Raw genomic sequence first — 13638 nt, 5'->3', positions numbered from 1 at the left:
TCATGGTTCTAAAGCTGTGGTTGTGTTTTGTTGTAGAGCAATGATAATGAGGAACGACTGCAAGTTGTTAAACTATTGGCTAAAATGTTTGGGGCAAAGGATTCAGAACTGGCTTCTCAAAACAAACCACTTTGGCAGTGCTACTTGGGCAGGTATATGATTTTGGTGTACCGTTTACAAGTAAAATATGTCTTTATTTTAAAACACCATCCATCACTTGTTATCTGAAGTCCAAAAACGAAATCTTGTTGCTAGTGACTTTGCCATACTTAAAAGTTTTTTTTCTTTTCATCTTATTTTCTCCTTAGTAATAAAAACACATTTTCCTGTTATTATAATCTTGAAATGTATTTTTACATACCAAGTGATTAATTCCAACTAAAAAAACTGTTAAATTGTTAAATTAATCCCTTTGTAAAAAGTGACTCATTTGGAGATACTGTAAGGATGAGTAAGTAGCATAGAGTAAATATGTATGTATATTACTCCTTAATCTCTTTCTACATTTTTTTATTTAAAGGAAATTACAACCTGAGTTCCTTGTATACTTCTAGTCACATACTTCCTGAACTGGTTATGAAAGTTTGAGTGGGTTGTATAGTTCTCTTTCCTGTAAAAGAGGTTCATTTCATTGTTTTTCAAAAGACTTTTTCTCACTTTGAATATATTATAACCAGCCCTGGTTAAAAGCCTTCCTACTTTGACCCTGATGTGAAGGAGGATTTTCCCTTCTCAAGTTATCCTTATAACAGTTAATTGCCATAAATTATAAATAGAATTTAAATATTCTAATGCTGTTTGTGTTGAAATACTTGCCTTATTAATCAGAACCACTGTTCTATTTCAATATGATTTCAACTATTTCAACCATTTAAATGATTACAATAAGTCTTTTGTCCTTATTTTCCTTATTTGTTAGGTTATAGATTTTATAAGTGCTTGTTAAGCCTTAAATTCTTACTTGGATTTTTGATCTCTTATGTAGCACAATAATAATCAGCCAGGTGAGTTCAACTATAAATATTAGCTCATTGTCGTTGTAGTTTGATTTCTAGTCCTTTCCCCTTAAAATAAAATTGACAGTTGGTAAAATACATTAAAAGAAAGAGCACCTTGAGGAATTTGTTTTTAAACACAATATTGGATCTTGGTAATGTATCTAAGAATTCTGTACACACATTTGTATGAACAGATAAATTTGAAATGACAAAGTTTTGTTGTCTGTTTCTTGCATTTGAGCCAAAGTGTATAGTTTAAAAATAGTTTTTATAGGAGAGTGTCCTAGTATATACATAAACTGAAAACTTGAGACAAGCCTAGTTCCATATCCATTTCTCTTGTTTTAAAGATCACTGTGTCTTTGTTTTTTCAGGTTTAATGATATCCATGTGCCAATCCGCCTGGAATGCGTGAAATTTGCTAGCCACTGTCTCATGAACCATCCTGATTTAGCAAAGGACTTAACAGGTACTATATTCACAGAACAAATATTCCTACATAATTTACAGTGCAAAAAAATCTGTTTCATACATAATAAAAATACTCCTTTATTACTGTGATGAGTTTTTGAAAGCTTTTTTTATTGAACATCCAGGAGGTCAAAGCTGTTCATGATGGGGTTTCAGTCATACAGTGATCCAACACCCATCCCTTCACCATTGTACGTTTCCCACCACCATTGTCTCCTGTTCCCTCCTGCCATCCTCCCAGCCTGTCTCGGTGGCAGACACTTTTCTTTCTCTCTCCCCTTTTGTGTGTTATGGCTTGTAGCATAGTTACTGAGAGGTCATTATGTTTGTTCAGTGTGTTTAGTATTTTTATCGGGAAGGTAAGGCTGGATTAGCTTTTCTTAACTAGGTGGCAGCTTTGGGAAATGGACATGACAGCTGAGGCTTCCAGAAGCATAGGGAGGGTGTGTGTGTGAGGGGGTAGGTCATCCCGACTCTGAGAAATCCTGGATATTTCACTTACAAAATCCTCATACTTACGTTTTCAGTAGTCTCTATCTTGGTGAAGTCTGTCCCTCAACGGTGGAGTCCAGCTGGGGCCATGATGGCGATTTTGGATTGTGGGAGTAAGTGGCTGCCAGGGGCTTTGTTTGGGTGGGCACCAGGTTGACATCCCCCCCCTTACCTTGGTCTGTTCAGCCTTGCACAGGTCTGAGATTCACTGCAGCTTTTGAGTTCTTGAGATTTATTTATGGGCCTTTGAAGCAAGGCTGGTAGAAGAGCTTACATGGTACCCTGGAGTTGGTTCATGGGGGTGACTGCCAGTGCTTCCAAGACTATAGGGAAGTGGGGGAAGGTAGCCCATCCTGACTCCGAGAAAATCAGGAGATTTTGGTCACAAAACCTGCATATATGAGTTTTTAGCAGGTTGATAACTTATTGAGGTTTGTCTTGAGACAGTGGACTCTGGCCTGGGGCATTGGGCATGGCAGTGATTTGGGATTGTGGGAGCAAGCGGCTGCCTTGGGCTCTGCTTGGGTGGGCACCAGGCTAAACCAACCCAATCCTCCCATCTCCAATTTACCTTGGTCTGTTCAGCCTTTTTATGGGTTCAAGATTTAGCATTGCTTTTAATCTCTTTCGAGATTCATTTATGGGTTTCTGAAGCAAAACTGATAGATGAGCTTGTATAGCTGAGTTGGAAGTGGTTTGTGAGTGTGGCTCCCACATACTTTACTTTTGGCCATTTAATATCTCAGAAACTAGGTCCTGAGTTGTTTGGGTCTGGCCAGAGGCCCAGCAGCAATTTGGGGGTATCAGGAAGTCTGAAGACATCATCAGGCTGCTTATGTACTTGCCCTGTAGGTACATGTTGACCTGCTGGCGGCACCATACCCACCAGAGGATTTTTCTTTCTTTTTTAATTTTTGGTATGCATTCAGTTCAGAAATTACTCCCTGAAGGTAAAATTTTTACCTTTTAGTGCTTACTTAGAAACGCGTTAAAAACTTGCTATTATCAGAGACAATATTGTTCAAGACCAATTTAAAAAATGTTTCCGGTGTATATATTTAAACAGGTATTGAATTTTTTTTTTTAACTTAATAATCTGCAGTATGATTTGGTTGCTTTTGTGGGGAGAGGGCTCACCTGGTAGTGCTCAGGGATCATTTCTGGTGGGTTCAAGGACCGTATGTGATGCAGGGTGGTTTTAAACGAGAGTTGGTTATATGTAAAGCAAGCCCTACCTGCTTGCTATCTCTTTGGCCCCAGAATTTATTTTTTAAATGTCTTTGCTTATGTTGCTCTTAAATCTGTACTTTTAATTTTTTAAAATTAACTCCTTGTTCTGTGATCATTCCTGTGGTGCTCAATAGACCATATGTGGGATAGAACCTGGGTTTGCCACATGTAAGGCAAACTTTCTGATACCTTAATCCCAGTACTATCCTCTGCTGGCACCTTTTTCTGTGCACTCTCAATCTCAGTTTACACCATTCTTAGAGATGGTTTTTCTATTCAAGTGTTTTGTTTTATTACTCAGCTTTCAAGGAGATTCCAAGAATAATCTAACATGTAGTGATAGCACAGCGGTTGGGCGTTCACCTTTCACGCTGCCGACTGGTGTTTGATTCCTCCGCCCCTCCACCCCTCTGCCCAGCAAGCTACTGAGAGTATGGAGCCCGCCTGGCAGAGCCTCGCAAGCTACCTGTGTGTATTGGATATGCCAAAAACAGTAACAATAAGTCTCTCAATGAGAGATGTGACTGGTGCCCGCTTGAACAAATCGATGAGCAATGGGATGACAGTGACAGTAGTAATTTTTCATCTTCCTCTTTAAACTTTGTCATTTTTCTGAAAATAACTTTAGTGTCTTGAGTGACAGCCAGGCTCAAGATTCCTCTCCACACATTTGGACGCTCCTCATGCATGGAGGTACAGGCAGAGGAACCCAGGTGTGTGGAAACCAGGACTGAGACCTCCAAGCCTCCTCGGATCGGGACTGCACTTCTTCCGCCCAGATTTCCCATTTTCCAGTAGCTAGACAGTCACACCCAGGGACTGCCCTGGCACCGTGTAATCCCACCAATGAGCAACATCCAGAGACTTAAAACCAACTCCTGGAAGTGCCATCTTATAGCCTACTTCTCCCTCTGGGAGAACCTGGCATGCTACTGAGGATTTCCTGCCCACATGTGAGAGCCTTGAAAACTCCCCATTGTGTATTCATATGCCAAAACCAGTAACAATGCTGGGTCTCATTCCCCTGACACTGAAAGAACCTCCAATGTGGCATTGTTGGGAAGGATGAGTAAAAAGAGGCTTCTGAAAAGATTAATAGTTAATAGATTTAAATTTTCTTTTTCTTTGCTTTTTGCTTCACACCCGGCGATACTCAGGGGTTACTCCTGGCTTTGCACTCAGGAATCACTGCTGGAAGTGCTCAGGGGACTATGTGGGATGCTGGGAATCGAACCTGGGTCAGCTGCGTGCAAGGCAAACGCCCTACCTGCTCTGCTATCGCTCCAGCCCCAGATTTTGAATTTTCTTTTTTGAAATAGCTTACCCCTTTTTGTTTTGTGTGGTGTCAGCGTTAAACCCAGCCATCCATACAAGGTCTCTCTTAAATTTTATTCTTTTAAATTCTGCATAGTTTGAACTAATTACAATTCCTTGGGTTTCATTTCTAATTGGTATTCTTAAATTGGTAATTAATATAGTAATTAGTAATTGTGTATTCCATAAAGTTCCATAAAATAATATTGAACTTCATATGTTATTAGATCATATATTATGTATTTGTGATGGTTTGGGAGATCTGGCTACTTTCACTTAACATGATTTATTCTGCATTCTTTGCTTATTTTTTTTTAAATTTTTTTTAATAGTTCATTTTTTTTGAATGTGCTGTTATCTGCTCATTTTCCCTTTTGATGGAAATTGGGCCTTTTTTCGGAATCTGTTATGACTAAGATTCCACAGAATATTCAAGTCCACATGTTTTTTCTGTGGGTTTTTGTTTTCATTTCTATTAGGAGTGAAATCGATGGTCATAGTATAGGTACATGTTCAACTGTAAAGAATGCCAGGCCTTTTCTCCCTTGGAGACATCCATGTTCTATCTTGAATGTATGTCCCTACCTTTCTCTCCCCCCATTTCTCTAAGTGAAGTTTAAAAAATAAGACTATTTCATTTAAATTTTTAAAAAAAGTGATTACTTGCTTCACATGCTTGAGACCCTGGCCGCCTTCCTGGCACCACACAAAAAGAAAATCAGAGTCATAGTTCTTTATGTCAGTTGTATTATTTTTTATTTGCACCAGAAATGCTTAAGAGAAAGTTAATTAGTTCAGTGTTCTAGCCAACATTTCTCCCCCTCCTCCCTTTCTCTTGTTGTTGTAACATCAGGGGACTTCATGCTTGTTTGCTTTGTTCACACATATTTGGTTGCTTTGTGTATAGAATCACAAAGGGGATCACACTTTGGATGTGGCGTGGTGCTGGGTGTTGAACTCTGGGCATCTTGCGTGCGTGAATAGTGCTCTACTCTGAGTCACATTCCTGGACCCTCTAGCCAACATTAAAAAAAAATTAGATTTTATTTTTATAAAGTTGTTCACAATAATCAATTGCATTCAATATTTCAACACCAGTCCCACCACCATTACACCTTCCCACCACCATTATTTTTCATTTTCCCACCACCACCCAAGCCTGCCCCACAGGCAGATGCTAGATAATTTATTTTGTATTGCTTTGTTATGAATAGCATTAGATGTCTGTAAGGGTCTGTAAGATGTCTCAGTGATTCAATATGTGAGATGTTGTGCGGCTGCACGCTTCTGGAATTCTAAAATTTTAAATAATTGGGGTCCAGAGACATCTCTGCAGTGAGCTGCTCTGTTTGGAGATTCATTAGTGAGTCTCTGGATCATGGCTGTTAAATGCGCGTAAGTGCCAACAATTTTATGTTGCCTTTTTTGCTTCAGTCATTCTCATAGGTGTCGCTATATTATATATTCTTTGTCGGGAAGAGAGATTGAACAACTTTCCATGTACATATTAATAATAATTTTCTTTCTTGTTTCGTTTTTGTGCCAAATTTAGTGGTGTTTGGGAACTACTCCTATTTCAGTGCCTGGGGGTTGTTCCTGTTACTGCTCTGTGGACCATGTGGTGTCAGGAGTCAAACCCGAGGATCTTCCTGCATGCAAAGCATGTGCTATATGTAGCCCATTGAACTGTTTCTCTGGTCTACCAATCTTCTATTATGAACTGTCTTTTACATTTTTAAAAATTATTTAAAAATTTTTATTATTTTTTCTTGGATCACTGAGAGAAACAGTCACAAAGCTTTCATGTTTGTATTTCAGACATAGAATGATCGAACACCCACCCCTCCACCAGTGCACATTTTCCAGTATTCTCAGTATCTTCCTCCCCCCTCCCTTCACAGCCCTCCCCCTGCCTCTATGATAGACAGTTTCCCTTATACTCTCTCTCTACTTTTAGGCGTTATGGTTTGCAATATAGATACTGAGAGGCTATCACGTTTGGTCCTTTATCTTTTTTTTTTTTTTTTTTTTTGCTTTTTGGGTCACACTCAGCGATACACAGGGGTTACTACTGGCTTTGAACTCAGGAATCACTTCTGGCAGTGCTCAGGGGACCATATGGGATGCTGGGAATCAAGCCCAGGTCGGTCATGTACTAAGGCAAACGCCCTACCCGCTGTGCTATCTATCTCTCCAGCGCCATGTTTGGTCCTTTATATACTTTCAGCACACATCTCCCATCCTGAACTATCCCTCCGACCATCATTGACTTAGTGATCCCTTCTCTATTCCAGCTGCCTTCTCCCCCAGCTTGTGAGGCAGGCTTCCAACTATGGAGCAGTATTCCCTGCCCTTGTGTCTACTGTCCTTGGGTGTCAGTCTCATATTATTTTATATTCCACAAATAAGTGCACTCATTCTATGTCTGTCCCTTTCTTTCTGACTCATTTCACTTCGCATGATGCTCTCCATGACCATCCACATGTCTTTAAATTTTAAACCTGTCTTTTAAAAAAAAATTTGTTTTGAGTGTTTTCTTGTTCATTTGTAGTAGTTCTGTACATATCTTGGATCATTTTGTGAAATAAGAAAAATAGATTTATTTCCCCATGTCAAAGATTTGCTATTTGCTAAATAGATATTTTGATTTTATTATAGGTATCAAAAATAAACCTTACTGTTCTCTCCCCACCCCCCACCCCAATTGCTTTCTGGGGTATGGTTTATTACCTCTACACATGCAAAACATTCAATACATCTACCATTTAAGCTTCAGTACCATTCCACCGCCAAAATAACAAGCCCTGTACATTTTACTTCCTTCTGTGTACTGTCTTTGCCTCCAGTTATCACCATGGTTTTTTAGCCAGTCTGATTGCTTTGTTTCTTACTATTTGTTTGCTTCATTTATATTTTACATGAGTGAAGCTGCCCAGTATTTGTCTTTTACTTTTCCCTCCCATTATCTTCTCAAATTTAATTCTTTGTATACCTAAAGGTAGAAATGCAGCTTTCTTAAATGGTAGGATAGTATTCTTTCACTACCTACACAACTGCTTCTGCAGTCATCTGTTGACCGGTATTTGGGTTGATATGTGTATTGGCTATTCTGTTGTGGGTATTGCTATACAAAGACAGGGATACACTATCTTTTTGAACTACCGTTTTTCATTATTTGGATGAATGCATAGAAATATTGGTGTACGATATGGAGTTTTCATTTCTACTGGTTTTAAGGATTCTTGATACTGTTTTTCTTAGAGCCTGAACCAGTTTATATTCTCGCCAACAGTTTGCCAGAGTTCCTCTGGACAACATTTGTTGTTTCCAGTCTTTTTGATAGAGGTGGTATCTCATTATGATTTTGATTTGCATTTCCTCAATAGTAAGTGATGTTACTTTTTCCCCCTTATGTATCTATTGTGAGCCATTGTCCATCTGTCTTTGAAGAAGTGTCTATTCAAGTGTTTTGCTTGTGTATTTTTTGTTGTTGTTGGAAAGTTGTGTGCGTTATTGATGGCTATCAATTCCGTGTGAGATACATCATTTGCAGTTGTTTTTTCCCAATTCCTGCATTGCCCCCCACCTTTCGGGTGGTAATTTTTACTGTGTAGAAGCTTTTATATTTCATGTAATTTCATTTGTCAGTATTTGCTTTTGTGTCCCATGCCAATGGACTTGATTGTCTCAGAAAAGTTTGGTTTCTTCCATGTATTTTGTTATTTCTGTTATGACATTAAAATCCTTAGTTCTTTTTTTTTTTTTTTTTTGGGTGGGGGGGTGCTACACCTGACAGTACTTAGGGGCCACTTCTGGCTCTGTGCCTGGGGGCCATTCTTAGCAGTGCTTAGGGGACTGTTGGGTGCCATGTCCTGACCCTGGGCCTCATGCATGCACTAAATCTGTTGAATCACCTCTGTGGCTTGAATTCACTTTATATTGTTTTTTGTGCGCGACATTAGTGATCTAGTGCTTTTTGGTTGTCCCCCCCCCCCCCCCGTCATGTGGCTCTCCAGTTTTCCCGATACCATTATTGGGAAAGGCTTTCTTTTTTCTTTTGTATGGCTTGGCTCCTTTGTCATGGAATAAATGTTCATATCTGTGCGACATTATTTTGGGGCTGTCTGTTCCATTGGCTTGTCTGTTGTCCTGAAACCATACTGCTTTGATTACTATTGCTTTGTAGTATAGTTTGAAGTTGAAGCACAGTGCCTCCATTTGTGTTCTTTCTGAATTGCCTTGGCTCTTTGTGGGCTTTTGTAGTTTCATACAATTTACAGAATCATTTGTTCTGTTTTCTTGAAAATACCATTGCTATTTTGATAGGGATTGCTTTGAGTCTGTAGATTACTTTAGGTCAGATGACCTTAATAATCTTCATTATTCCGGTTCATAAACATCATATGTCTTTGTGTCTTTAATTTCTTTAAGCAATGCCTTCATTATTGTCTATGTATAGGCTTTTTATTTTCTCTACAAGTCTTGCTCCTAGGTATGTTACCTTTTGTGATGTGATTATAAATGAGATTGTTTTCTTTTATTATGTATAGAACTGCGGCAGGTGTAGGTGTATTTGTATACTACCACTTTCCTCAGTTCATTAATTCTAGGGATTTTACTGTATTTTTATTTACAATATTTTTATTTACAATATTTACAATATTTTTGTGTGTGGCGAGGGGAAGTTTTGGGTCCCTCCCTGTGGTGCTCAGGACTTACTCTTGGCAGTGCGCGGGGTGGGGGTGGGGGACCAAACCTGGCTCAGCTGCATGTAAGGCAAACGCCTGACTGCTGTACTGCTTGTCTGGCCCCCACAGTGGATTCTGTTTTACTTCTTTTTTTAAAAAAATATTATTACATGAATCAGAAGTAAACAGTGATAATATTTCTTTCCCACTCTGAATTCCTGCATTCTAACTCTCCAACTGTTAAGCCATCCCCACCCCCTAGGTGAGGAGGGGGTACTGGTAAGAGTGGACATACTTTCTTATTTTGTTAATGTATCATTCTGTGTTAGTGTCCATCTCTCCGTTTCTGTTGCATCTAGATTGATTTCGGGAACAGTTTCACTTGTTACTGGATTAAACTTTTTTTTCATATTTGCTTTATTTTTCCACAAGGAGGTGCAGTACCACTCCAGGAATTGTTTTTTAGGCTATCAGGGAAGAAGGGTTAATTTTTTTTAAGGTTTTCCTGAGTGTTGGTGGAGGGTACCAGCTTGGGTATGAAGTCCCATTTCTTCTCTCATTACTTTGGCCTTTCTTAGTTTTGTCTGATGGTTTTTCCCGTAATTCTGTTTCATGACTAGCAGTGTCTCGATAACTAGTTTTTCAATAACTTCACTCAGTTTTCCCTAGGAAAGGGATACTCTTAGCTATTCCCAACTTCAACACCTTGAGTATTCTAACCAGTTTAAGACAAGAGTAACTGTTTTTCTGGGTAAGGACAGTTCTGGGGATCAAATCTATGACCTCATTCATGTCAAGTCTGTACTGAGAATTTTAATGTTGCTATGTTTCTCTGTTTATTTACGTGGACTGTTAGCAGGTTAAGGACTCCTGAATCAACTACGTGTTCTCCAAATGGGCAGGGGATATTCGTTGCTTGTGTTTTGATTGAAGGAGTGGTTTTCTTTCTTCTTCCCTTTTACCTCCCTCCCTCCTGATCTGAATTCTTAGAAAACTTAGCCTTCTGCTTATTTTTATTTTATTGTTGTTTACTTCCAATATAATCTGAAAACAGTTGTAGTTGTGAAAATTCCATTTTAATCAAGGACAATTTTATTTTTCAGAATATCTTAAAGTGAGGTCCCATGACCCTGAGGAAGCTATTAGACATGATGTCATTGTGTCTATAGTTACAGCTGCTAAAAAGGATATTCTTTTGGTCAATGATCACTTACTTAATTTTGTGAGAGAAAGAACATTAGACAAACGGGTAAGTAGAAAGAAAATTTAGTGTTTTTCATTTTTAAAGTTATTTAGATTTAAATGTTATCAGCCCCTTTACTAGATTTAAGATTTATTCAAGATTTCATGAGAAAGCCTAACTTTTTATTAGGTTAAATTGATTAATTTTCTTTATTAAACAGTTGTAAATGGTAGTCAGATATCCAATCCAGCCTGTATAATGGTTTTCATAAGTGAGAAGATCTCTGACACTGTCACTTTTCTTAGGTTTTAGCTTATTTCTTTTTCCATTTATAAGGGTATCAATTAGTAGTCTTCTTTCTGGTTGGATTATAATTTCCAAGGTCTAGGAAATAAAAGATGTGTTTTCAACTTGGCAAAGCTAAACCCAACAGGCCATTAAACTTCTAGCCTGTGTTCTGTGACCCCCCGACCCCCACACCCTTCCTTTCTGAGTATGCATTATTTTCACTTATTAATCAGTAACTTCTGAAAAGAGAATGATATCCTGTTTCATATGTATTTTATATTGCTTGCAGTAAATTTTGGTATCAGTAAATGTTCTTTCTCCCTCTCCATTGCCTGCCTTCATTGCTTAGAGTAATTTTGGTGAGGAGTTTAAATCTTTAGTGTATTTAGGTGTCAGTTAGCAAAGAAAAGGGAAGGCCTTTTGGTAACTCTGAATAGCTTTGACTAGGTGAAAGCTTTTCACTGTTTTTGCCTTAAAAAGTTCATTGTGCTGTCACTGTTGGATTTTTCTCTTTGGTAATGTTGGTTGTGGGTGGAGACCAGATGACAGGAATTCCATAATTTCCCCTCTTCAGATCTAAAGATCTTCAGAACAATTTATTTGAACTGATAAATCTAGATTTTAAAAAAATTAAATATTTTATTGGGGCATAAAACAGTGAAAAGGCCAAAGGCATAAAGAAGAAAAGGGAAATTAGCAGTAGGATGGGATAATAGCCCTTGAAATGTCAAATAACCATTTTCCTAAGACCTGAAATTTGATTAGGCTTTGTGTGTTCTTGGGAATCATAATTTATGTATACTTTTTCTCATCATTGAATTAATTGTAAATCCACTTAATTCAGTCATTAAATATTGGATATCAAAGAATAATTGTATGTATGATCATGGCAGTAATAGGATATGCTTCTCAAATTCTTCTTAGTTTGGAAAAATTAGAGATAAGATAGTGAGTTAGCCATAACGTTTTTGTAAACAGATTGAGTTTTTGTTTTATGAGGGAAGCTTTCAGAGTTTTTCTCTTAGGGGGAGGGTATATGGGGCTTCCCAAGCAGTGTTTCAGTGGCTAGGGCCACTTCTGATAGGTAATACTCAACGTGGCTGTGTGCACCTGATGGTTCAGTGTTTGGAATCAGTGAGGTGATATGGTGCTAACCCAGAGGTGGTGGGCCACCAGACATGCAGGGGCTCTGCAGTATTAACAAACTACGGATAAAACTAAGAGCTGTGTGCATGAAGGTTACATAGTAGATGATTGAAGAACTGTTCTTCGGGCCCAGGGTGACAATGCAGTGGGTAGAAATTTGCCTTGCGTGAGGCCGATCTGGGTTCGATCCCTGACACCCCCATCTGATCCCCCAAGCCTGCTGGGAGTAAGCCCTAAGCATTGTTGAGTGAAAACAACAAAAAGAACTGTACATATTCTCATGAATGGAAAGAAAAAGCAAGAGAAGAATATTGATAAGGATGACAGGTTAAAAAAGAAAGTAATCTCTGCCCATTCATGAAATGCTAAATATCACTGACTTCTTATTAGAGCACTGTGTTAATGTTATACGGCACTAAATCCATTTAAAGGTTGAAAAGTGTTAGATTTTCTGAAGCAGTATGTATTTTAAAGTAGTTGAATACATTCCTATTATATTTGAACTTGATTCACAGTTGCACACAATGAATAATTTATGGGCCTTTTACAGGGAACATTTGATAGAACAATAACATATATCTCTAGTGTCTAAAATAATTATAATCACCATTGTTGATACAGATATGCTTAATATAGACATACGTTAGAAAAAAATACATAGGCTGTATCTGTATCAAATTTATCCAGTTAATGTCTTTTGCTTTTTAAAATATGGTAGCTTTCACCAATTCTAAGTAATGATATATAGTTATGACTGATTCTCTTTTTAGGGGTAGGTGATGGATTTGTGATAGTGAAGCGTAAAACTATGCATTCTTTATGCAGTGGATATAGTCATAATGATTGTTTCTGATATAGTAACTTAAAAGTAATATTTGTTGAGACTATGAGAAATGTGTAAATTAGAAATTTGGAAAACTAGACTTTTATAAATTTAATAAAAGAATGGAGGTATTTTTAAAGATGAAAGCATTTTTGTTTTTTATCTTAAGTGGAGAGTACGCAAAGAAGCCATGATGGGACTTGCCCAGATCTATAAGAAATATGCTTTGCAATCAGCAGCTGGAAAAGATGCTGCAAAACAGATTTCATGGATCAAAGATAAATTGCTTCACATATATTATCAAAATAGTATTGATGACCGGTAAGTTAAGGATACTATATATAAAATTTTTGTTGTTAACAAAACTGTAAATCTGTTGTTTTAGACAAACTATTCTCTTTATAGTTTTTAACTCCCTTCTCAGTTTTTATACAAGCAGCTGATTTCCTTCCCATGAAAGCCATAAATTAAGTAGTAATGTACAGTTTATACATCAATCTTTATTTACAAAATTTGGACAGTAGTTTTTCAAAGTAAGAATGTGTACAACTATAACTTTTATTTTATAGATGTGTTGTAAGGATCCTTGTTTTTTCCAAATTAAAATTTAAATAAAAATAAAGTTTTGGCCAAGACATTTTATTTTATTTTTTAATGTATATTTTTTGGATTTTGAGTCACACCTGACTGTGCTCAGTCCTGGCTCTGCACTCAGGGATCACTTTTGGAAGACTTGGGGGCCCTATAGGGTGCCAGGGATCTAACTCAGATGATCTGCTTGCATAGCAAGCATCCTACCCACTGTCTCTTTGGCCCCGGATAAGATTTTTTTTTTATTAAACAAAATTCCTAAGATGTGAAGTTTGCAAATTTTCGTAAAAAGTTTTTCTGATGTCTCAGTCTTTTTCTGTTCCATCATAAGTTTAGTTGATGTATGGTTTCTAACCATGTAGTGGTTAAATTTGAAATTCTGCTTGAGCTTACTAACAAACAGTTGGTGGGATC

General features: G+C 37.7%; 1 protein-coding gene across 8 annotated transcripts in view; it reads left to right on the top strand.

The window, feature by feature from the left end:
- Nucleotides 1-13638, top strand: part of PDS5B (PDS5 cohesin associated factor B) — a 171030-nt gene that overhangs the window by 86829 nt on the left and 70563 nt on the right. For all 8 annotated transcript variants that reach the window (XM_055140560.1, XM_055140551.1, XM_055140563.1 and 5 more), the window contains 4 exons: nt 37-152; nt 1373-1467; nt 10297-10442; nt 12803-12954. In XM_055140560.1, coding sequence (XP_054996535.1) covers nt 37-152; nt 1373-1467; nt 10297-10442; nt 12803-12954 — 509 coding nt within the window. The remainder of the gene's footprint in view (nt 1-36; nt 153-1372; nt 1468-10296; nt 10443-12802; nt 12955-13638) is intronic.

The sequence above is a fragment of the Sorex araneus genome, chromosome 1 (assembly GCF_027595985.1).
Source record: "Sorex araneus isolate mSorAra2 chromosome 1, mSorAra2.pri, whole genome shotgun sequence".
NCBI lineage: Eukaryota > Metazoa > Chordata > Mammalia > Eulipotyphla > Soricidae > Sorex > Sorex araneus.
This window is presented reverse-complemented; position numbering and strand designations above follow the sequence as displayed.